Here is a 26,832-nt window from a genome sequence, read left to right on the forward strand (position 1 = left end):
GCTAGCGGGCTGGTTAAGTTAGCATTAGCCTAGCTAGCTTACATCCCCGACCATGAGCTCACTAAGCTACTCTCCTTCTGCTAAAGAAGAGGGTGTATCACAGTAAAAAGAAGTGGACTGGGGCCGTTGTGTGAAAGAAGAGGAAGACGAGGATTTCAGAGTAAAACAAGAGGATGGTGAGGCTGTTACAGTGAAAGAAGAGAGATGAGTTTATAGGTGAAAGAAGAGGAAGATGACTGTTAGATCGAAAAGGAGGATGGGGAGATGACTGTCATATCCAAAAAGGAGGAAACTGGATTTCTTGGCCCGGTTTGCCAAACGCATCTTAAGGCATCCAATGGTTCTAACGATGAACTTAGCCGTAAGATGGTTTTGGGAGACCGGCCCCTGATTAACACTAGTAAGTACTGTCTTGAATACAAAAGAACAAACTGCAGTTGTTGAACTGATGTTTGGTGTTAAAGGGGAAATATGCAATAGCTACATCCATATTTTGACTTTGTAATTATTTATTTATAGCCATTGATTCTTGAAGAATATAACACATGCCTCGTGAGCTTAGTTCAACTGTTGTACCCCATCAGAACCCCAAATAACCTTTTTTTACTCCAATGTTTAGAAACAATGTAAATCAACACTGTATAGCCTCAAAACGTGGATAAAACGAGTTTAGCTCTGGACTATCCCCTGAATTCACTACACCATAAATACAAAGACTGGCCATCAATGAGGTCAAAATTATGGTTTTAAACAGATTTCAAGGATATATAGTATATTCTATAATTCATCCATGATGTCATAATGATAGTTTAACCAGGTTTCTAGGCTATATAGTATATTCTAGAAAGATACAGTAGATGGTATCGAGTACAGTATATGCATATGAGATGAGTATGTAAACAAAGTGGCATAGTTAAAGTGGCTAGTGATACATGTATTACATAAGGATGATATAGAGTACAGTATATACGTATGCATATGAGATGAATAATGTAGGGTAAGTAACATTATATAAGGTAGCATTGTTTAAAGTGGCTAGTGATATATTTACATCATTTCCCATCAATTCCCATTATTAAAGTGGCTGGAATTGAGTCAGTGTCAGTGTGTTGGCAGCAGCCACTCAATGTTAGTGGTGGCTGTTTAACAGTCTGATGGCCTTGAGATAGAAGCTGTTTTTCAGTCTCTCGGTCCCAGCTTTGATGCACCTGTACTGACCTCGCCTTCTGGATGATAGCGGGGTGAACAGGCAGTGGCTCGGGTGGTTGATGTCCTTGATGATCTTTATGGTGGCCTTCCTCTAACATCGGGTGGTGTGGGTGTCCTGGAGGGCAGGTAGTTTTCCCCCGGTGATGCGTTGTGCAGACCTCACTACCCTCTGGAGAGCCTTACAGTTGAGGGCGGAGCAGTTGCCGTACCAGGCGGTGATACAGCCCGCCAGGATGCTCTCGATTGTGCATCTGTAGAAGTTTGTGAGTGCTTTTGGTGACAAGCCAAATTTCTTCAGCCTCCTGAGGTTGAAGAGGCGCTGCTGCGCCTTCTTCACGATGCTGTCTGTGTGAGTGGACCGATTCAGTTTGTCTGTGATGTGTATGCCGAGGAACTTAAAACTTGCTACCCTCTCCACTACTGTTCCATCGGATAGGGTGGTGTTCCCTCTGCTGTTTCCTGAAGTCCACAATCATCTCCTTAGTTTTGTTGACGTTGAGTGTGAGGTTATTTTCCTGACACCACACTCCGAGGGCCCTCACCTCCTCCCTGTAGGCCGTCTCGTCGTTGTTGGTAATCAAGCCTACCACTGTTGTGTCGTCCGCAAACTTGATGATTGAGTTGGAGGCGTGCGTGGCCACGCAGTTGTGGGTGAACAGGGAGTACAGGAGAGGGCTCAGAACGCACCCTTGTGGGGCCCCAGTGTTGAGGATCAGCGGGGAGGAGATGTTGTTGCCTACCCTCACCACCTGGGGGCGGCCCGTCAGGAAGTCCAGTACCCAGTTGCACAGGGGCGGGGTCGAGACCCAGGGTCTCGAGCTTGATGACGAGTTTGGAGGGTACTATGGTGTTGAATGCCGAGCTGTAGTCGATGAACAGCATTCTCACATAGGTATTCCTCTTCTCCAGATGGGTTAGGGCAGTGTGCAGTGTGGTTGAGATTGCATCGTCTGTGGACCTATTTGGGCGGTAAGCAAATTGGAGTGGGTCTAGGGTGTCAGGTAGGGTGGAGGTGATATGGTCCTTGACTAGTCTCTCAAAGCACTTCATGATGACGGAAGTGAGTGCTACGGGGCGGTAGTCGTTTAGCTCAGTTACCTTAGCTTTCTTGGGAACAGGAACAATGGTGGCCCTTGAAGCATGTGGGAACAGCAGACTGGTATAGGGATTGATTGAATATGTCCGTAAACACACCGGCCAGCTGGTCTGCGCATGCTCTGAGGGTGCGACTGGGGATGCCGTCTGGGCCTGCAGCCTTGCGAGGGTTAACACGTTTAAATGTCTTACTCACCTCGGCTGCAGTGAAGGAGAGACCGCATGTTTTCGTTGCAGGCCGTGTCAGTGGCACTGTATTGTCCTCAAAGCGGGCAAAAAGTTATTTAGTCTGCCTGGGAGCAAGACATCCTGGTCCGTGACTGGGCTGGATTTCTTCCTGTAGTCCGTGATTGACTGTAGACCCTGCCACATGCCTCTTGTGTCTGAGCCATTGAATTGAGATTCTACTTTGTCTCTGTACTGACGCTTAGCTTGTTTGATAGCCTTGCGGAGGGAATAGCTGCACTGTTTGTATTCGGTCATGTTACCAGACACCTTGCCCTGATTAAAAGCAGTGGTTCGCGCTTTCAGTTTCACGCGAATGCTGCCATCAATCCACGGTTTCTGGTTAGGGAATGTTTTAATCGTTGCTATGGGAACGACATCTTCAACGCACGTTCTAATGAACTCGCACACCGAATCAGCGTATTCGTCAATATTGTTATCTGACGCAATACGAAACATATCCCAGTCCACGTGATGGAAGCAGTCTTGGAGTGTGGAGTCAGCTTGGTCGGACCAGCGTTGGACAGACCTCAGCGTGGGAACCTCTTGTTTTAGTTTCTGTCTGTAGGCAGGGATCAACAAAATGGAGTCGTGGTCAGCTTTTCCGAAAGGGGGGCGGGGCAGGGCCTTATATGCGTCGCGGAAGTCATTGATAGTTTAACCAGGTTTCTAGGATATATAGTATATTCTAGAATTGCCAGTGAAGATTTCCTGTGGGGATCAAGTTATTAGAGCTGTTGATAAGTCATTGTATAATATTCAGCCAATTTTTTTTCATGCCATTACATGAAAGGCGAAACATACCTAGATTCAATAATATTCATGAATTGGTTTGAAACCTTTGTTTTAAACCCTTCTCAAAGTTGGTGCCTGGATGGATTTGTAAAAAATGGTTTGTCAGAAAACACTATTTTATTTATTTAATTGTAACCTTTATTTAACTAGGCAAGTCAGTTAAGATTAAGAATAAATTCCTATTTCCTGTGATGGCCTACCCCGGACGACGCTGAGACAATTGTGCACCACCCTATGGGACTCCCAATCACGGCCGGTTGTGATACAGCCTGTAGTGACGTCTCAAGTACAGAGATGCAGTGACTTAGACCGCTGTGCCACTCGGGAGCCCCAAAATCATGTTCTAGTGCTGTCCCCAACTAAAATAAATCTTGGTCAACCAAGAGTCATCTGTTCTTTCTACCAATCGCTCCATGTGTTTTAATAAAATCAACTATATGCACGTAACTTGTCTGATGCTTTAAGCATGCTGTTTGATTAAATAATAACAGATACACAAGTTATTTGAGGGAGCCAGTCATCAATATAACCGAGAAAAACTCTCCTCCTCCCCCTGCTGCTGCTGGACTTTGTAAATTCTGTCGTTTTGCTCCCGAAGTTTTCAGTAATTAACTACACCAGCGGTTGTTAAACTTTTCCATTTAGAGTGACAATGTATCTTACTATTTCTACCGATCTGCGTGCCAGTTATGATTTTCATATGCACATTTTTGTGGAACAGTTTCATTTAATTTTATAATAGTATCTCAAAATCATTGTCTGTGATTATACTACATTCTATCTAAATCTAAATGAAAATTATACAAATCTAAAAGTAACTTTTATTGCCATTGCCCACAAGGTAAAAAAAATTGCCTACATAACAAATAAAAACAATGCAGCCTGCAGGTAGAAAATATCCTGATTAAAAATAAATATCCTAGAAATCACATTTGCTGCACATGGCCTGTCTACAACAAACTTGAAACATTGTATCAACTATCAACTGGGTCCTCCAAAACTTGTGCTAGCAAGCTTGCAACATTGTATAAAATATTCTGGGCCCTCAGAGTTTCCCGCGCCTGTTAGTTTGGGACAGACACAGCTGTCGGCTAGTTGTGCAAAGGATTAAGAGTAATCAGGTATTTTATGACATTTCCACTGGATCAGATCATTACATTTTTCCCTTTCATGCCGAGTGAAAATATTTTATGAAAATACTTTGAAGGAACAATTGTCGTATGCAATTGATTTTGATTAGACTTAGTTTACTTGCTGTTTGAGGTGAAGAAACATTTGCTTTGAGAAGCTCCACAGCTCATTTAGTGGTGGTGCATTAAGACAATCAGAAATACTATCAGACATCCCCAAATGTGCACATTTATAGGCCTACATTCTTGTGCAGGCCAGGTAGACTAGTCCTACTTCTATATGCATAATTAGGTGTGCATCCTTACTCAACATTGACAGGTGTGTTTCAAACAAAAGACAATTAATAAATTGGCAAAACTGACGCATCTTGCGGGGTCAGGTCTGGGTGGTCTGCCATGGGGCTGTTTCATTTAGTATCCGTTTGGATCGGCATGGGGAATGATTGTCTTTTCCCATTGTATGTTTTACCGAAGTTGACTGACTGAAAGGGAGTGTAACTTTATGATTATTGTTGGATTCTAAACTTTGAACTTATTCAAGACATGATAGTTCAGACGCAGAGTATATAAAGGAGTGAGATCGGTAGAAAGACATAGTGACTGGAATGTGCTGGGTGGACGGGAGGAGATCACAGGATTGCTTTAGGGGAAGAGGATGGACATCTGTGGATTAGGTGAAGGAGGGGTTGAGGTCAGGAGGTCAAGTCAGATCCCCTGAAGGGAGTAGTAAGGGTTTAGTATCCTGTTACCCTCTTCCTGTCGACCCCGAAGATGTAAGGATTGGAGAGAAGGAGGAGTGTCCAAAGTGGGGTATATATACTTGTAATGGTGAGGACATGTTTTTGTCTGATCTACAGCTGTAACGACCCTTTGGGAAGAATTGAACTTGGTTAACTTCTTGCGTCGAGCAATCCCGTATCCGGGAGCGTAATCATAGCCTCAAGCTCATTACCATAACGCAACGTTAACTATTCATGAAAATCGCAAATGAAATGAAAGAAATATATTCACTCACAAGCTTAGCCTAATTGTTAACAACACTGTCATCTCAGATTTTCAAAATATGCTTTTCAACCATAGCTACACAAGCATTTGTGTAAGAGTATTGATAGCTAGCATAGCATTAAGCAGGCAACATTTTCACAAAAACAAGAAAAGCATTCAAATAAAACCATTTACCTTTGAAGAACTTCGGATGTTTTCAATGAGGAGACTCTCAGTTAGATAGCAAATGTTCCGTTTTTCCAAAAATATTATTTGTGTAGGAGAAATCGCTCCGTTTTGTTCATCACGTTTGGCTAAGAAAACCCCCCGAAAATTCAGTCATTACAACGCCAAACTTTTTTCCAAATTAACTCCATAATATCGACAGAAACATGGCAAATGTTGTTTAGAATCAATCTTCAAGGTGTTTTTCACATATCTATTCGATGATAAATCATTCGTGGCAGTTGGGTTTCTCCTCGGAAGCAAATGGAAAAATACACGCAGCTGGAGATTACACAATAATTTTGACGGAGGACATCAAGCGAGCACCTGGTAAATGTAGTCTCTTTTTCACCTTTATTTAACCAGGTAGGAAAGTTGAGAACATGTTCTCATTTACAATTGCGACCTGGCCAAGATAAAGCAAAGCAGTTCGACACATACAACAACACAGAGTTACACATGGAGTAAAACAAACATACAGTCAATAATGCAGTAGAAACAAGTTATATATACGATGTGAGCAAATGAGGTGATAAGGGAGGTAAAGGCAAAAAAAAAGGCCATGGTGGCAAAGTAAATACAATATAGCAAGTAAAACACTGCAATGGAATATTTGCAGTGGAAGAATGTGCAAAGTAGAAACAAAAATAATGGGGTGAAAATTTAGCAAAATAAATACAGCAGGGAAAGAGGTAGTTGTTTGGGCTAAATTATAGATGGGCTATGTACAGGTGCAGTAATCTGTGAGCTGCTCTGACAGCTGGTGCTTAAAGCTAGTGAGGGAGATAAGTGTTTCCAGTTTCAGAGATTTTTGTAGTTCGTTCCAGTCATTGGCAGCAGAGAACTGGAAGGAGAGGCGGCCAAAGAAAGAATTGGTTTTGGGGGTGACCAGAGAGATATACCTACTGGAGCGCGTGCTACAGGTGGGTCATGCTATGGTGACCAGCGAGCTGAGATAAGGGGGGACTTTACCTAGCAGGGTCTTGTAGATGACATGGAGCCAGTGGGTTTGGCTAAATAAGCATGCCCCTTTCAAAAAATGTAGAACTAAGAACAGATATAGCCCTTGGTTCACTCCAGACCTGACTGCCCTCGACCAGCACAAAAACATCCTGTGGCCTACTGCACTAGCATCGAATAGTCCCCGCGATATGCAACTTTTCAGAGAAGTCAGGAACCAATACACACAGTCAGTTAGGAAAGCAAAGGGTAGCTTTTTCAAACCGAAATTTACATCCTGTAGCTCTAACTCCAAAACGTTTTGGGACACTGTAAAGTCCATGGAGAATCCTCCTCCCAGCTGCCCACTGCACTGACGCTAGGAAACACTGTCACCACCGATAACTACACGATAATTGAGAATTTCAATTAGCATTTCTCTACAGCTGGCCATGCTTTCCTCCCTTGCTACCCCAACCCCGGCAGCTACTTGCCCAAGCCTCCCCAGCGTCTCCTTCACCCAAATGCAGTTTTTCTGAAAGAGTTGCAAAACCTGGACCCGTACAAATCAGCTGGGCTAGACAATCTGGACCCTCTCTTTTTTAAATTATCTGCCATCATTGTGGCCACCCCTATTACTACTCTGTTCAACCTCTCTTTCGCATCGTCCGAGATTCCTAAAGATTGGTACGCTTACGCGGTCATCCCCCTCTTCAAAGGGGGTGACACTCTAGACCCAAACTGTTACAGACCTAAATCCATCATGCCTTACCTTTCTAAAGTCTTCGAAAGCCAAGTTAACAAACATCACTGACCATTTTGAATCTCACTGTACCTTCTCCACTGTGCAATCCGGTTTCTGAGTTGGTCACGGGTGCACCTCAGCCACACTCAAGGTACGAAACGATATCATAACCGCCAACGTTAGAAGACAGTACTGTGCAGCCCTCCTCATCAACCTGGCCAAGGCTTTCGACTCTGTCAATCACCGTATTCTTATCGGCAGACTCGACAGCCTTGGTTTCTCAAATGACTGACTTGCCTGGTTCACCAACTACTTCTCAGATAGAGTTCAGTGTGTCAAATCGGAGGGCCTGTGTTCCGGACCTCTGGCAGTCTGGGGGTTCCACGGGGTTCATGTCTCAAACCAACTCTTTTCTCTGTATATACCAACGATGTTGCTCTTACTGCGGTTGATTCCTTGATCCACCTCTACGCAGGCGACACCATTCTGTATACATCTGGCCCTTCTTCGGACACTGTGTTAACAAACCTCCAAACCTTCAATACAATACCAAGCTCCTTCTGTGGCCACCAACTTGTCTTAAACGCTAGTAAAATTAAATACATGCTCTTCAACCGATCTTGCCTGCAGCCGCAGCCTGACTATTATCACTACTCTGGACGATTCTGACTTGGGTATTTGTTTTCCACATAATCTAAGTGTCTGGTTAGACTGTAAACTCTCCTTCCAACCCAAAATTAAATCTAGATCGGCTTCCTATTTCGCAACAATGCCTACTTCACTAACGCTGCCAAACACCCTCATAAAACTGACTATCCTACCGATTCTTGACTTCGCGATGTCATTTTCAAAATAGCCTCCAACACTCTACTCAGACTGCATCCAGTTTGCTATCACAGCGCCATCCGTTTTGTCACCAAAGCCCCATATACCACTGCGACCTGTATGCTCTCATTGGCTGGCCCTCGCTACATATTCGTCGCCAAACCCACTGGCTCTAGGTCATCTATAAGTCTTTGCTAGGCCGCCTTAACTCTGCTCACTGGTCACCATAGCAACACCCACCCATTGCACTCGCTCCAGGAGGTAAATCTCACTGGTCATCCCCAAAGCCAACACCTACTTTGGCCGCTATTCCTTCCAGTTCTCTGCTGCCAATGACTGGAACGAATTGCAAAAATCGCTGAAGTTGGAGACTTATCTCCCTCACTAGCTTTAAGCATCAGCTATTTGAGCAGTTTACCGATTGCTGCAGCTGTACACAGCCCATCTGTAAATAGCCCATCCAACTGCCTACCTCATCCCCATTTTTTATTTACTTTTTTTGCTATTTTGCACCCCAGTATTTCTTCTATCTATCACTCTAGTGTTAATTTACTAAATTGTAATTACTTCGCTACTATGGCCTATTTATTGCCTTACACCCATACTCCATTTGAACACACTGTATATAGATTTTTCTATTGTGTTATTGACTGTACATTTGTTTATCCCAAGTGTATGTAACTGTTATTTTTTTGTCGCACTGCTTTGCTTTATCTTGGCCAGGTCGCAGTTGTAAATGAGAACTTGTTCTCTACTGGCCTACCTGGTTAAATAAAGGTGAACACCCAAATGGATACTATCATTAACACGGTTTTTCAATATTTACACGTAGTTCTTGATACTGTAGCAAACAATATATTAAACAGGACATTCAAAACGAGCCATACAATTGTACTCCAAAGTAGTGTGAATTGTACTCATAAGCAACCTGGAAATGGAGGTTTTACTCCCCTGAGTTTTCCCCCATTCACAGTCAGAATACATTGTGAAAAACTAAAATCTTTGCTCACCATTTTTGCTCCAGGCAGATAGTACATCCATAACTATCAGTTTCCTCATTAGCAGGGAGGAGTTTCTGCAATCAAATTGTCCTCGTGCCTCAATTTTAGCAAACACAAAAGGGGCCTATATTGGAGACCAAAAGCCGTCTGGCACACTGCTTAGAGTTTCAACAGCATGAATTACTTATTTCTAGCCTACAATCATCGATGTCAATACTAATGTGAAAACAAGACAAAATATGACTATTCTTGCTCATTTTAAGACAATTGTCAAGTAATTTTAACATGCATTACAGATGTCAATTGTTGTACAACATCATGGCTATGCTGTTGGCATCACATTTTACAGTGGATTACCGTTGTTGTGGGCCTTTAATCATCTGTCTGACTTTGTTGTTCACACAGGAGAGAGACATGACTATCGTGGATCCTCTGGGGAGCCTCAACAACCTCGTGATGCTGAAGAGGCAGAGAAGAGTCTCTCCAGATCAGAACACCTCAATAAACACCCGCAGAGATCCACAGGGAAGAGAACTCACTGCTGCCCTGACTGTGGGAAGAGATTCACCTCATCAGGCATTAAAATTCATCAGAGAACACACACAAGAAAGAAACCGTATAGCTGTGATCAATGTGGGAAGAGTTTTGGTCAATCTGGAGAGCTGACAGTGCACCAGAGAACACACACAGGAGAGAAACCTTATAGCTGTGATCAATGTGGGAAGAGTTTTACTACATCTAGCACTCTGACTTTACACCAGAGAATACACACAGGAGAGAAACCTTATAGCTGTGATCAATGTGGGAAGAGTTTTACTACATCTAGTACTCTGACTTTACACCAGAGAATACACACAGGAGAGAAACCTTATAGCTGTGATCAATGTGGGAAGAGTTTTAGTCAATCTGGCCATCTGGTTTCACACCAGAGAACACACACAGGAGATAAATCTTATCGCTGTGATCAATGTGGGAAGTGTTTTGGTAGATCTGGCCATCTGGTATCACACCAGAGAACACACACAGGAGAGAAACCTTATAGCTGTGTTCAATGTGGGAAGAGTTTTGGTCAATCTGGCCACCTGGTGTCACACCAGAGAACACACACAGGAGAGAAATCTCTTAGCTGTGGTCAATGTGGGAAGTGTTTTGGTAGATCTGGCTCTCTCAATCTACACAAGAGAACACACACAGGAGAGAAACCTTATAGCTGTGGTCAGTGTGGGAAGAGTTTTGGTCAATCTGGAGAGCTGACATTGCACCAGAGAATACACACAGGAGAGAGACCTTATAGCTGTGATCAATGTGGGAAGAGTTTTGGTAGATCTGGCACTCTGACTCTGCACAAGAGAACACACACAGGCGAGAAACCTTTTTGCTGTGATCAGTGTGACAAGAGATACTTTGATAAAAGATCTCTGGTCAAACATCAGAAAATACATACATGAAGGAGTTATTTTGTGATATCAATGAAAAAATGTCACAATGTAGAATGTTTTTAACATTGTAGTAGGAGTATTTTAAGGAATTTCACAATGTAGAATCCTAAACGTTTGCCCCATTCAATTGATTTCAGCATGATATGGATATTAGCCTTTGGAAAAATCCAGGCTCTGAATTGAAAGAGTACTATTTATGTGATTTAACAAAAAGTGACTAACACAAAAAGAGCTTTGTAACACTTACCATGTTGGTGACCCACTTCAATCAAAATGCATCACTTCAGAATGTAGCTAGCTGTTTTCTACAAATTGTCCTCTAACCAGTGATGTACACATTATTCCCAGATTCCGTGTGGTTTTTGAGCTGTTAAAACTAACAGGACGTGCAACCTCATCTCTCTCCTCTCGGCACAATGGATTTCAACATGATATCGATGAGTGATGACAAATAAGTGTTGCGTTCCTTAGTTTAGCGACCCCTAAATTTAAATGCATCACTCCAATCTGTAGATGACTGTCTTCTGCAGGTTGTCCTTTAACCAGTGAGGTAAAAGATATCTCCCATTTCCATGTGTTTTTTTTAGTCGTGTTAGTTTCAACAACCCTTTTACAACCTGATTTCCCCCCAAATCGATATCAGTGATTTATTGCTACTTGTCAAAACAACAGCGTTGCTGGTGCTTGTGCAGTTTTTAAGGAGCTTGTTTAAATAAATACAAGAAATATGATTATTGTGGCAGATGTTTGTGTAAATAGCACATGTTATGTTTAGGTTTTTAATTTATCCCAAACTGTTTCTGCATATTGGTTATTGATTTGGACACGTTAAAACTGTGTTTTAACATTGGGGATATCCCACCTGTCAAAATGTCATTGAAAAGCCATTGAAAATAAGACTATGTAACCAAATATTTAATATTTCCAATTCATGTAACATTTAGTAATGATTATTATTAATGCAACCAACTGACAATTTGGTACAATTATATTGACATTGTTTCCCTGCTTTTAGAATATCAGGGTTCATTCTCAGATGTGCCAACCCAAATGTACTAGAGCATGACATTGGGGACTGGGCCCTGATCCAACAACATGCCTATCTAGTGAACCCTGAAAAGAGAGAAGCTCCGCAATGAGGTGGAAAGTTACTACGGATATTGCAAGAGTTTCCGCTTGAAATCAGACACGTCCTTGGTAGGGACAACTTGGTTGCTGATTGTCTCAAGGGTGGGCAGCCAAAACGTTTTCTGTTTTGCGTTAAGGCAGTGAGTTGCCATGGATCACAATTTATTTTGACTGCACGTTTTTCCGTTTTGTAGAAAGGTTTTGTTTGGGCTCGTTTCAGAGGGACGAGAGTTCTAGAAGCTAGTGAGTTTTAGGAAGACGGGAGTTCTAGAAGCTAGTGGGGAAAAAAACATTTTTTTCTTGTTTTAATTGTTGACAGCCAGTAGACGCCATGTTTATATTAGTGAAGGTGTAGCATTTTAGTATAATGTGAAATGGAAGTTGTTTTCTGTTGGTAAGCATTCTCTTAAGGTGTTAGTCTTTGGTTTTTCCATTTTATGTTTTGAGGTTTGACTTTTGCACGTCTTGCTCGTTAGCACGTAGGACGCACTGATTGGTGTCACCTCGTTAGTCACTATGTGTTACACTTGTGCTGGCTTGTCCATCTCGTTAGTGGGAAGGTGTTTCACCTGAGCTGGTCCAGGTTCTATTTAAGAGTGTCTGGCCCAGTGCTCCAGTTGTCTTGATAGATGTGGAGAGTCAACACCTTTAGTTGCTCCACCTTTTTGATTATTTGCTTCCTGTTTATAAGTTTGAGGTGGTGGGACGGGTGCGCCATCGTCCGTGAGGAGATGGCGCAAAGTACATCTGGACCGTCGGTTCCGGGGATTGGACTGTCCAACACGGTGCGCTTTTCTTGGCGGGGAAAAGAGATGGAGCCTTGGGGGAGAGAAACCTTCGGGAGGAACATCCTAATGGGGCACCTAAAATTGAAGGTTAAAGATGTCCTATGCCTTCAGGGGAACCCAATGGAGAAGGGGTTTGATGTAACCCTATATTTGGAAGAAAAACACAATGAGATTATGAAGACGGTGACGGAAGGGAAAGAAGAAGGTCCCCTGTGTCATTACACGGTGACCAGCCTGGCAAGAAACAACTTCAGGGTGGTCACCGTAACCATGTACAATCTGCACGTGAAGGACGAAGGACGAAGAAGTGAGGGCCTTTCTGGGGAGGTACATGGACAATGTCTCCTCAGCGAGGTACCTCAGGGACTCCCTGGGTTTCTGGAATGGGAAGAGAGGCTTCCAGTGTGGATGGCTACCTCCATCCTCCGGCAATGTTCTCCCTGGGGGCTGACAGGGGAACCCTATACTATGCACGTCAGCCCCCGTTCTGCAGGCGTTGTATGGCCTACGGCTATACCCTGGCCTCGTGCAGTAACAAGAAATGTCGTTTTTGTGGGTCGGAAGAGCACGAGGCCAGGGAGTGTGACGAGCCCAAGGCTTGCCACGGGTGTGGCTCCAGAGAACACCTGTGGCGTGATTGCCCGGATCGTCACAGGTCATACGCGTCTGCAGCTGGGGGGGAGCGGGGGATGGGGGGAGGAAAGAAAGGACGCGTGCGGATTGTACGGATTGCACAGGGGAAAAGTCTTCCGTCAAGTTTTTCGGAAGATGGCGCGGTAGAACGGATGTGCCTGGGGGGTTATCTCTCTGTGAAGGGGCCCTGAGGATTCTCGGGGTTCATTTTGAGACCTCCGGCTCAGCGACGCTAAACTGGAACATGCGTATCGCAGTGGTACAGAGGAAGCTAGCAATGTGGAAGGCTAGGTATTTGTCTTTTATGGGCAAAGTACTGGTCCTAAAGGTGGATGTGTTGCCGTCTCTTTTGTATTTGGCATATATCTACCCATTGCCGGCTTGTCTGAGGAGGCCTCTAGTGAGGCTTGTGTTTCAGTTTATGTGGAGTGGCAGGTGCGAGTGGGTCGCCAGGGCACGCATGATCTGTCCCATCGGGGAGGGAGGTAGGGTGGTACCACATTTCCCCCTCAAGCTGGACTCAATTTTTGTTTCTTTCTTGTTAGCGGAGCTTGCTCAGCCAGTGATACACCCGTCCGGTTACCTCCTGCGGGTGTTCTTCTCGTATCAGGCGAGAAGCGTAATGGTGTGGTCTAACACGGGTCCTCGGGCGGAACAGCTGCCGTTTCACTTTGGTCATGCGGCCAAGTGGCTGCGTGCGCACCCCGCGGTTGAAGTTGCCCGAGTAGGTTTAGACCACAGGCACCTGTACGAGGAGGTCAGGCAGGCAGGGAGTCCTGCGCCCGTAGCGGGCATCTCGTCAGTGGTCTGGGAGGGAGTGCAGGCGCGGGGCCTGGACAACGGGCTCAAGGACCTGAATTGGTTGAGCCTTCATAAGCGTTTGCCGGTACTTTCCATCTTGTACCGGTATAGTTTGGTGCGATCCCCCACCTGTCCAAGATCTGCTTGTGGCAGGGAGGAGACTGTGCGCCATGCCTTCTGGGTCTGTGCCTTTGCCGGACTAGTATGGGCTAGGGCACGGGTGATGCTAGGTGTGGTTAGGAGTGATTTTGTTTTGACATGGGCTAGGCTAGAGAGAGGCGTAGGGAGAGCAAAGGGAACGGATAGGGACAGGTTTCTGCTCTGGCTTCTCATGAGTCTCTTTAAAAAGGGACTGTGGGAAGCCAGGAAGAATTTAGTCAAGACAGGGAGAGATTGGGGGGTGGAAGGGATAGTGAGAAGGGTGGAAGGTGATTTGAGGGGGAGGATGAAGAGGGAGGAGAGGAAGTGGGGGGAAGCATGCGGCACGGGAGAGGTGGAAAGGGGGTTTAGGGCTGGGAGTGTTAGAGTGAGTTTGGTAAGGGGATAGATTAGGGAAGGGGAGATAGGGAAAGGGTTAGGTATTGGTTAGGTATGACGGGGAGGGACGATGCTCCCCTGAGGTTTGTTTTTGTTTGATGTTTTTGTAAATAGAATTTTATTAAGAATGAATGAAAATTATGATTTTGTAATAGTATGAATGGTATTGATTGTAATAAATTATTTTAACCACCTTTTTGGTTTGCTTCCTGTCTTTAAGTTTGGTGTGGGTTTTTATTTTATTTTCCTTTTCCTGGGCAGATTTAGTGGGTCTCATGGTGGGTGTCTTTTATGTCCCAGTTGTTGTTACTTGTCAATTTTCAATGGACACTCTCTTTCAGAGCCCCTCCTTAAAAACTAGCTTATATTTTGGGTTGGATTTTTTAAAATTTTTATCAATGGCATTTCCTTAGGATGCTCTTAGTCTTTAAGTTGTTATTATTTTTTTATCTTATGTTTGTGTACTAAATATTTCAGTTTTTTTCATTGTTTTTTCCTGTGAAGCCATTGTGTTGCATCCATGTCTGAAATGTGCTGTATAAATAAAGCTTGATTTGTTTTGAACATATTGCAAAACAAATTAACCCAATGACCAACCAATCCACAGACTCTTGGTCCCTCTTGGTATGAAAAAAGTATCAATCCCACTTTTGCTGAAGGTGTGGTGGAGTGGTAAACACCACCCCCGGCTCTACCAGGGGCTTGAGGTGGTCTCCCACTGCTTAGGTCATGTTCTGTGGTCTTGCCGTTACATTTCTTGGCTGCCCCTGCAACACAAAGAAACACATTAAGTCATAATATATAAAAAAAACTCAAAGTAATGGATATGGCACCTAAATGTGACTTCTGTCATCTGATCACTTCAATTTGCATTAGGTTCAGATCTACCAGGATGGGCCTTTGACATAGTCTGGATGCAGTCAGACCATCAAATAAGCATAAGCAATGTAAAGAGATGGGGTGAATGAGTGTGGAAAAATACATTTTACACAAATGACCTTCACCATGGGTTGAGGATCCACCAGGGGAAGAAGGGGTGTTTGGGTAAAGAGAGACAGAGGCCTCGCATTGATTACTTTCTGCGAAAGCGATCAAATCAGTCGAATGAAGCACAGCAACTGGACGCAAACCATAGTTTGCAGTGCATCAGTACCACTGTCATGGAGGACGTAAACTCAAGCACTGAAGTAACAACTGAGGTGGAACCAACAACAGGAGTGGAACTCACCGAGCCTCCCAGACCTGCAGTCGAGAGGAGACTACCAGGGCACAGACCGTATGTGAAGTGACCTGGCGCCAGTGACAAGAAGTTGTGGGAAACAGTGAATACTGTTTCCTTGACCCTCGAGAAACTTCGAGGCACAGTGGAGAAGATGTTGGAGAGGATGGGGGACATTATCTATGAGTACGGGACAGAAAGATTTGGAGTGGAAGAGGCAAAAGGTGGGAGAAAGGTTCCAACCCCACCAGTTTCCAGGAGGCAACAAGAAATCAAGCGCCTCGTTCAAGAAAGGTGACAGCTTAAGAAACAGTGGAAGAAGGCCTCAGAAGTGGAAACGGAGGGCATAGAGGCACTTCAGGCTGATATCAAAACCCGGTTGGCATCCCTCCGTAGAGCAGAGAACCTACGGAAACGCAGAAGGAAGAAAGAACAAACTAGAACTCGATTCTATAAAGATCCCTTCAAGTTCCTTAAAAGTCTCATCAGATATCCCACCCATTGAACCCCCGGAACATCATATTGAGACCAGCCCTCCGACATGGAAAGAGGTGGAAAACACAGCTCGACGGGCAAGAACAGCATCAGCCCCGGGGCCAAATGGAGTCCCGTACAAAGTGTATAAGAACGCACCAGACGTCCTGAGGTTCCTCTGGAGGCTTATGAGAACAGCTTGGCAAAATAAGATAATACCCAAAGTGTGGCGTAGGGCAGGCGGGGTCCTGATCCCTAAGGAGAAGGATGCAGTGAACATCAGCCAATTCCGCCCAATCTCCTTACTGAATGTCGAGGGTAAAATCTTCTTTAGGGTCATTGCCCAGAGGATGGCCGAGTACCTGCAAAGGAATGCGTACGTCGATACATCTGTACAGAAGGCAGGAATATCAGGGTTCTCTGGCTGCTTGGAACATTTCAGCATGATCTGGCACCAGATCCAAATGGCCAAGGTGGAGAAAAGGGACCTCCATGTAGTCTTTCTCGACCTCGCCAATGCATTTGGCTCTGTGCCCCATGAACTCCTGTGGTCTGCCTTCAGATTTTTCCACATACCGGACACCATCACAACCCTGGTGAAGTCGTATTTCTAGGATCTGCAGTTCTGCTTCACCACCTCAGAGTTCACCACCTCATGGCAGTACACTCTGACCTGAAATTCTTCATCGGAGATGACCAAATCCCAACAGTGTCTGAGCAGCCGGTAAAAAGCCTTGGAAGGTGGTATGATGCAAGCCTGAAGGACAAAGACCAGGTGCAACAGCTGCGCAAAGAGATCAGTAGTAGCCTACAGTCCATCGACAACACCCAGCTACCCTGAAAGTTAAAGGCCTGGTGTCAACAGTTTGGTCTCCTACCCCGGGTGTTGTGGCCCTTAGCAGTGTATGAGGTTCCAATCTCAACAGTGGAGAAGATGGAAAGAGGAGTCACAGGCTACTCAAGCTGCCCCTCACCAGTCTAACAGAGGAATTCAAGTGTTCAAAAACCAGGCTCCAGATGACACTGAATGAATCTCGAGACCCAGTGGTGAGCAACAACGCGCCGACCTTGGCAACTGGGCGCAAATGGAGGCCAGGAAAAGCAGTCCAGGAGGCAACAGCAGCCCTCAGACATGCTGACATTGTGGGTCATGTTCAGCAAGGGAGAGGAGGCCTTGGGCTAACTAGCCGTGCTGCTTGGAGTAAGGCCACTGCACCAGAGTGGCGGAAGATGGTAGTGCAGGAAGTACGCCATCAGGAGGAGGCTGCAAGGTGGGCCAAGGCAGCCTCTCTTTCCAAACAGGGACAGTGGACTCGATGGGACAGTGTGGAGAAGAGGAAGATCAGCTGGAAGGATCTGTGGGCCATGGAAGTGAGGCGGTTGAGCTTTTCCATCAGAGCAACATATGACGTCCTTCCAACTCCAGTTAATCTTCACCAATGGTATGGTGAAGATCCGGACTGTGCCCTCTGTTCCATGCCAGCCAACCTCAGGCACATTCTCACAGGGTGTAAAACAAGCCTCACCCAAGGACGCTACACTTGGCGTCACAACCAAGTCCTTAAAAAACTTGCGTCCGCCCTGGAGGACAAGCGAGCTGACATTGGCCGGCAACTTGTGTTTCCTCCGGAGATTGCAACCACCACCCTAAGACCTGACATGGTGCTCTGGTCCCGTTCGCTCAAGAATGGCTTCATCATTGAGCTCACAGTACCCTGGGAGGACTCAGTAGATGAGGCTTATGAGCGAAAGCATCTGCGCTATGCCGATCTAGCTGCCGAAGCACGGCATCATGGCTGGAACACAGAAGTCCGACCAGTGCAGGTGGCCTGCAGAGGTTTTGTGGCAACATCTACAACCAGACTGCTTAGAGACCTTGGAATTAAGGGCCAGAGCCAGCGTTCGGCAATCAAAGCTGTATCGGAGGCGGCAGAAGGCAGCAGTCAGTGGCTCTGGATGAAGAGGAAAGACCCCAGCTGGGCCCCGAAGTGAGAGGGCCAGGATGTATGCGGTCAACAATGCTTGACTCAGGGAGGAGGACGCCCCTGCCATGCATAGTCCCATGGGATGTTGGCTATCATCAACAAGGCAACTCCTATGACTAATTGGGAATGGGATGCAAGCGTAGGATTGATCACCCTGTCGCTGGCCGTCTTTGGGGAGGGTGTATAGTGTGAAAGGCCGAAACACCCTAGGAACCAAAGGTACACTACTGACGATGCGCTCCCCAAATTTCATCAGGCTCATTGTTCATTAACTCTTGGAAGTGCTTGCACAAAGGATAGTAACATCTCATCCTGTGTTCTTGGAATCATAATATCAAAGACCAAATGTGTGTCTCTGAGGGGAAATTAACTTTCATACAGCCGAAAGGGGTGAGAAAGTACACCAATATTAGTGGACAATTTGCACAAATGTAAATTAACATAGATGATGGAACATGATCCCTTATGCTAACGTGATGAAATATTTACCATGTGTGACCTCTCACCACTCTGGCTGTAGAAGTGTTCTTCATAACCAGTTCCTCAACAGCTCTCTGACTGAGCTCCACCCTCACTGGGTCTTCAGAGGAGAGTAAGGCTGATGAAGGATGAATGGATCAGTCACTCAATAAAGTGTAGAGCTGCTGGCTAACAAAATCACTATTTTAGTAGTTCATAAAAGTAAATAAGGCTTTATGACTGCTGAATACCAACTATCAATCACTTAGATAATGTTTTTTCAGGTAGAGATGCATCCTTGGGAAGTCCCTAGCCCATTGAAGTTGACATTGAAAATGGTTAAGGTAGGGGTTAGGGTTTAGGATAGGGATGTCACAAGGATCCCGGATAGCATTGACCATTGTGCATTCTCTCTTACATAGCATGTGTAAAAGAAACACAGACAAGGCAATAAATTATGGTCATTATAGTCAATTACGTTTTATGCGCTAAATTATGTAGAATATTGGCCTGTTGGAAACTACATCACCTACTACATCACACAGTTCAGTCTGGTTCTGATTTATCTCTAGAGAAACTACAACTCCCTACTACATCACACAGTTCAGGCTGGATCTGATTTATCAATTTTGTGAAGGAAAAATCTTTGATAATAACTTCTAATGTGTTCAAGGATGTTTTTAAGGTTGAGACGTTTATGTGTATGTTTGTGCATGTGTGCAACCACACACCCTCTCGACAGACAGGCCAAAGGCGCTTGGCCCAATTCAGGGATTCGTTGATCTACTTCAGAGGAACTGTGTCTAGATTTATTTCCTGTTGTTTTGACACCTCACTAGAAGACTAGAATAACTAGCTGTTGCTACAGAACGAGACGGCCAATTCACAGTTAGTCTGTGTCTCATTCTCCACACACGGACACATACCAAGATCACGTGTTTTCTATATGCACAAGATAGTTTGACTATATAAGGCTTCTGAACTCCTTGTGTCATCGAGCTCTCGGCCTTCCACCTCAGAGTGTAGGGCTGACCAGCTACATTATTGCAATTCTTATCAAATAAAGGTTGATTGTTTGAAGAAATGACAAAGTCTCTCCTGATTGGTTAGAATGTCCACCACAATGTGCAGTAACAATGTTAGACCAAACTCATAGTACAGAATGAATGACTGACTGCCCAATTCAACATCAGTTCACCGTCTCACCTCATACTGTATTGGAGCAGCATCAGCTGACTGCCTGGTTCAACATCAGTTCACCGTCTCACCTCATACTGTATTGGAGCAGCAGCAGCTGACTGCCTGGTTCAACATCAGTTCACCGTTTCACCTCATACTGTATTGGAGCAGCAGCAGCTGACTGCCTGGTTCAACATCAGTTCACCGTTTCACCTCATACTGTATTGGAGCAGCAGCAGCTGACTGCCCAGTTCAACGTCAGTTCACCGTATTGGAGCAGCAGCAGCTGACTGCCCAGTTCAACAACAGTTCACCGTCTCATCTCATACTGTATTGGAGCAGCAGCAGCTGACTTGATCGTTGATGCTAATCATCATGTTTTGAATCTAAGAGTAAATAGAGCCGACTACAACTCTAAAAATGAAGGGTTCAACTGGAGTTGTTCTCAGATCCCCTAAGAACCGTAGGGTTCTTGGTCAATAAAAAAAACAGAATGTCAGATCAAAAGGTTCTTCAAAGAACTTGTTAGAAGGTGGGTTTCATCGAGGAACCTCCGTTGTTGCTGGACTTCTTCCGGGAACTTCGCAATTACAACTGAAAATTACAAGTTTGGATGCGACAACAAGTTAAAAAGGTTAAGTTGGGTTGATGTTTGCCTCTGAACATGTCTAGAAATAATTATTATTATAATATAACATACTAATAATGAATAACGAAGACAATGATAGTTTTCTGTGAATATCTTCCGTAACGTTACTATAGTTAATTACCGTAAATATTAGAAAGCCGGGTTTGACCGTCGGCGTTTTATGAGCTACAGTACAGTACCGTTATCTCGCTAGATAACGTTATGTCCTAACTAGGCACAACTAGGTTTGGATTATTTCCCTCAACTATATTCGTTCCCATATATTGTATATCGTTTCCATAAAGCCAACATGGCTTTACACTCATTAACGTAAGTTTCCAATCTAGAGCAGTTCTCAGTTTTGTGATAATGAACTAGCAAACGTTAGCTAACTAACTAAGTAAGGACGGTGACCTGTCCTGACGAGATGTTACAATGAACTGAATCGTCAATGGAGGTCTTCCTCTTTATATAGCCTGCTACAGCATGTAATACTATTAACTCACAAGGGGGCATAACGTTACATGTACAATACTATCCCATTTTGGAAATGTTACATGGACAATACTATCCCATTTTGGGAACGTTACATGGACAATACTGTCCCATTTTGGAAACGTTACATGTCTTCGTTAATTATCTTCATTATCTTTTCAGATCTTCTCAGAAATTAATCAAGTCCATGGAATATAGACAAAACGAGATTTCAAGGACTAGCAGAGGTAGAGAGGCAAGGGTGAGGACATCATCCTGCTATTTTGACAGTCCCTGAAGGACAATACATAAGAGGTATTTGCTCTTATTCCTTCCCTTTCTCTAATGTATTTTGTAATAAAATTAGGAAGTGTAGTAAGATCATTGCTTTACTTTACTAGGACTGGAGACCACAGCAGCGATTCTGCTCTTGCCCTACCTTTATGTCCGTGACAAGGTATGCCTATGCACCAATCATCTGTTTCTTCATAAACATAGGTGTGCATGCTTATATAAAACTACTGCTGAAAATTTGTTATGTTCTTTGTTAATTGTATGTGTATTAATCTTTTCTTACTTTTGTTGACACAGATTTCACCGCTCTTCACTCCTTTACTGCACATCGGTGGAAATCCATTTCATCACGAGAGTGAAATCCCGCTGGCCTTTGATGGGGAGAACATCCACGCCCTCGAGGACGTCTCCATGGGACTTGGGGCTCTGCTATGGCTGTATTTTTTATTTTCCCTTAAATTTCCCAAAAATGTCAGAAAAACACTTTTTGTTCTTAAGTTACTGTGTTCTGGGGATAAGAGAAGTTGGGTGAAGTTACCAGGGCCGGTCACAAAGATGGCAAACTTCCTAACATAACTAAGTGGATATGATATACACACTAAAGCTGAAAAATCTGCATTTAGCATCAGGTCTACGATGTTGTTAGTTTACCTATGATTCATTTTTAATGTATGTTGTTTTTATTGTTGTTGTGGAATAATCAGAATTGGTTGGTAACATAGGTAAGATGTTTTATATTCATCATATGTTTGTAAGTTACTTCTCATCAAGAATGTTATTTTTGTATAATACTGTGGCAGGGTTGCAGTATCTGTTCTATGTCAAGACTAAGTTGCATGGGCCGCAGAGAGGGGAGAGGTCAAAGTGTCATCATGTGTAAACATATCTTTTGCTCCACTGTGTCTGTGTGCCAGTCACTCCCTACTTTTCCCATCGGGGAAAGGAGGATGGCAGTGTCTGGAATCATTCTATGCTCCCTCTAATGTTGTCCCTATCTTAACCTATAGCAATCATTCTCCTCTCCGTGAGCTTGTCCAGGAGGTTGTATTTAGAGTTGGTTGTATCTAAATGACAATTTGATATATGCCTGTTGATATGGAGGATTGGTTTATGGTTCTAGGGTTTGAGTAAGGAGACAAAGCTGAACGATTTATTATGTCTATGCTGTCTGACTATGTGTGTTCTTTGCTATTAATGGATCGCAGTTGCAATGCAGAAGGGGCTCTCAGAGAATTCATTGATAGACACTGAATTACCTGAGAGTCACAGGGTTGTGATAAAGCTCATATAATTAATGATGGACTTTGATAACTAACTCTGACTTGTGTTGTGGTTTGCGCTCATGATTTGGGAAACAGAGGAAATTTCCACGACATTGTACATCATTATTTTAGATTTTGTAATGAATGTCATGAAAAGCACTTTACAAAGTCATTTTATTATTTATTATGGTCTGACATGTCTGCAGAAATGTTGCAATTTTGTAATGTGTTTTGTTTGGTAAATTGTTTTGTAAATATTAGTTCACATTTGTGGTGCCACTAAATACACAATTATTTAAATCAATATTGTTGTTATTATTTTTAAAATAGGTTTTTATAATGCAGGGAGGGTGGACAGGGAGTTTTAAAAAATGAACCCCAAAAGGTTATTTGAGGAACCAAATAACTTATATGGGTTCCCACAAAAGGTTCTTCAACTAACTTTTTTAGCTTTTTGTCTGAAAGTATTTTCTCAACTGCGATTCTAACTCCAGTCAGCAGACGGCGATATGTGTCTTTCAGGTGATTCTGACACTGTGACGTATAATCTAGTGGACGGGACGCTCCTTCAACATCAACAGTTAGTCAGACACTTTGGTTCACTCGAACTTGATGGGAAAAAGGTTTATTCAATAAATCTAGCAACTCCTCTCATACTGGGAAGACCCCCACAGGCCTTAAGGGCAGTTTTATTTCAAATGTAGTACCCGGACGGAGAAAATCCAATAAGAGTTTTATAGTTTCATCCTTAGGGTTACTTACCCTAAAGTGGACACACTCCCATCAGTTTCTGAGACAACTTCCCAGACTTTGTAGGCTGTTGAATAATGCTTAAACCTCATCTTTATCAAATGATCCATTAAAGATACCAATTTAACACCTACATTTGTCTACATATGGGTTGCTTAAATTGTATATGATTATATTCCCAGTTTTACTTGATCAAATCTCTAGTAATCATTAAACACACATACAATTCATCATGTTTTCATATATTCACAGAATCCGTATAAAATGTAAGAAATTATTTGGTACTATTTGGTATTATTTGAAAACCATTCAATTTGCTTTTTCAAGGACTCTCCATAGCGAAGAAGCAGCTCTCCAAACATACTCCCAGCAGAATTTGTTTTAATACTTTTGTTTCCCAGACAATGACCATGGGATCGTCAACGGTTCTCTAACCTCCCAGAGACCACGGGAAAATTAAGCCTCCCAGGAACTATAGACCTTCTGCTGCTTTCTAAAATATCATCCCGCTTATTATCCAAATTTCAATAATCTGAGTAAGCATATTTCTATATGTTACTATCAAACGTCAGATTAAGACTCATTTCCACAACTCTGTCACACAATGCTATTCCCAAACATATCTAATCAATTTGTTTTTCAACAATATTTGAACCTGCAGGAATATTTTCACATTTCTATCTCATGGTTAGTTCCTAGGATAATGCAACTCATACATTTACATCTTTCAATACTTCCAAAATGGGGTCCAGGTTTTAAAAAATTACAGGGGCACCTTACTATCTTATACTATATCATAAATGGTCTTAGCTAGTAAACACAGATTCTAGTTTTCATCCAGTTCAAACAGATAGTTGACTCTGCCCTCTTTACACCTCCAAGGTGCCCCCCTCACTCAGGAATACACACTCCACTTTACGTGTTTCGCTAGTCATTCTTTTTTTTTTTTTACTGCGTTTGAGATGTGGTATCCACTCGGCTCGCTGCCTCCCAGATCAAAGGTGGGACCATCTGCTCCGTTCCCAAAGTGTGGTCTCCCCGAGATCCCATGTTTGAGGGATCCCTCATGCACGATTTACCTGGGTCGTCAGGGAGCGGTCACCAAGTGAAGATTAACATGCCCATCACCAAATGTGGTTAATTTCTTTAATAACAAATGAGGAGACAAACTTACCACACAAGTCAGAGTTCAATTTAAATATTTATTCACTTATTAATAAGGGAGTAGGTCAATACAACGCACAAATATAAAGTGAATCAATTGAGTGCTCTACGATAATGATGGCTGGTCAACAAATCACCCCCAGATGATTCGTTGAGAGCCACGATACAAAAGACAAAGCTCTTTTACAGCCAAGATACACCCCTTTCAACCTACATGACCAACAACATGTATAGAATGGGTCACAAGGTTAAGATTTGTATGAAAGATACTGTCAGCTGAAAATTGTAAGTATCTGCTGTAAAAACAGTACTCTGTGTAGAGACCAGGGTCTGGCCGTGAGGTCATCTCTCCCTGGTACCATATAGAACAGAAACATTAACTCATGCTCTGGAATGCGGTCTCGTTAGGTTTTGTCACCCAAAAGACATTGTAAATCTCCTGTCAGTGTTATCGCCCAGAGGCCCATCCTCAGTAGAACACACAGACACAATAGTTCTAAGAACCCTCTATTCTGTTGCATAAAAAACACCATTTGATGCAATAAAATTATTATAACAATGTTGAAGTTTTGCTCTGTGTCCACTGAAAGTTGACTAGTAACAACTGGGACCTAAAAGACACCGACCATGAGACCCACTAAATCTGCCCAAGAAGAGGGAAACAAAAGAAAAACCCACACCAAACTTAAAAACAGGAAGCAAACCAAAAAGTGGATCGACTAAAGGTGTTGACTCTCCACATCTAGCAAGACATGTTTGCTTACCCCCAACAGAAAACTTCCATTTCACATAATCAACTACAATGCTTCTACAATATAAACACGGTGTCTACTGGCTGTCAACAATTAAAAACAAGAAAACACATATTTCTAAATAATAATATACATTTTTTTTTTTTACATCATTTTTCTTTCAATAGAATCCTAAAACCCACTAGCTTCTAGAACTCTCGTCCTCTTGGAACGAGCCCAAACAAAACTCATCTCCAATACGGAAAAACGTGCAGTCAAAATAAATTGTGGTCCATGGCAACGCACTGGCTAAATGCAAAACGTGTTGACTGCCGACCCTTGAGACAATCAGCAACCAACTCCTGCAATATCCGTGAGTGTTGATCTGTTCCACCTTACTTCTACTGTGATTATTATTTTTGACAGGGTTCATTTGTGAACATCTTGGCATGTTGTTGGATCGGGCCCAGTCCCCAATGTCATGCATTTGGGTTAGCACATCTGAGAATGAATCCTGATATTCTAAAATCAGGGCAACATTGTCAATATAATTGTTCCCAAATATGGTCAGCTGGTTGAATAAATAATTATGATTACTAAATGTTACATACATTGTAAATATGAAAATCATAACCAAATGTACACCACTTTGTTAAAATACTTCACTTAATGGTGAGGCATGGAATAATAAAACATGTATATTTTGTCAGGCTGAATGTTTGAAATATGAGTAGGTGATTTGAGTCATGCTTCTTCAGTAGTGGAATATAGACTTCTACTACAATGTTAAAACATTCTACATTGTGACATTTTTTAATTGATATCATGAAACAACTTCTTCATGTATTTATTTTCAGATGTTTGATCAGAGATCTTTTATCAGAGTATCTCTTGTCACATTGATCACAGCTATGAGGTTTCTCTCCTGTGTGTTCTTTGGTGTGAAGTCATCTGGCTAGATGTTGGAAAACTATTCCCACATTGATCACAGATATAAGGTTTCTCTCCTGTGTGTGTTCTCTAGTGTAATGTCAGACTGCTAAATGTAGTAAAACTCATCCCACATTGATCACAGCTATAAGGTTTCTCTCCTATGTGTTCTCTGGTGTATTGTCAGACCGCTAAATGTAGTAAAACTCCTCCCACATTGATCACAGCTATAAGATTTCTCTCCTGTGTGTGTTCTCTGGTGTATTTTAAGTTCTGATGAAGATTTGCAACCTTTCCCACAGTCAGAGCAGCAATGAGATGTCTTCCCCGTGGGTCTCTGCTGGTGTTTCTTGAGGCGTTTTGACGCGGAGAGACCAGAGGATCCATGATAGTCACGTCTTTCTCCTGTGTGAACAAAAAGTCGGACAGGTGGTTTAAGGCCCAAAACAGCAAAAATACACTGTAAAAAGGTGATGCCAACAGTGTAGCCATTATGTTGTACAAACAATGATGTCTGTAATGAATGTTAATTATTTGACATTTGTCTGAAGACAGTCAAGTGAACAACAATAGTCCTATTTTGCCTTGTTTTCCCATTAGTAGTAACATCGACGATTTTATGCAAGAAATACAATTTTAAAGTTGTTGAAATCCTAAGCAGTGTGCCAGACAACTTTTGGTCTACAATATGGCACCTTTCTGTAGCTCTATGTTGTTGTTAGGTGAAGTTATGGGTCCTACAGTAGGTCTATGGTATTGGTATAACTAGCGGTTTCCGCATTAG

At 43.1% G+C, this 26,832-nt stretch overlaps 1 protein-coding gene across 1 annotated transcript; it reads left to right on the forward strand.

The window, feature by feature from the left end:
- The first annotated feature begins 252 nt into the window (after positions 1 to 252).
- LOC112230426 (zinc finger protein 239-like) lies at positions 253 to 11,343 on the forward strand. The gene is made up of 2 exons (XM_024396732.2): positions 253 to 400; positions 9,579 to 11,343. The coding sequence occupies exons 1-2, from the start codon at positions 265 to 267 to the stop codon at positions 10,619 to 10,621; spliced, it is 1,179 nt and encodes a 392-aa protein (XP_024252500.2). The 5' UTR covers positions 253 to 264; the 3' UTR covers positions 10,622 to 11,343.
- The last annotated feature ends 15,489 nt before the right edge of the window (positions 11,344 to 26,832 follow it).

The sequence above is a fragment of the Oncorhynchus tshawytscha genome, linkage group LG32 (assembly GCF_018296145.1).
Source record: "Oncorhynchus tshawytscha isolate Ot180627B linkage group LG32, Otsh_v2.0, whole genome shotgun sequence".
Classification (NCBI taxonomy): Eukaryota; Metazoa; Chordata; class Actinopteri; order Salmoniformes; family Salmonidae; genus Oncorhynchus; species Oncorhynchus tshawytscha.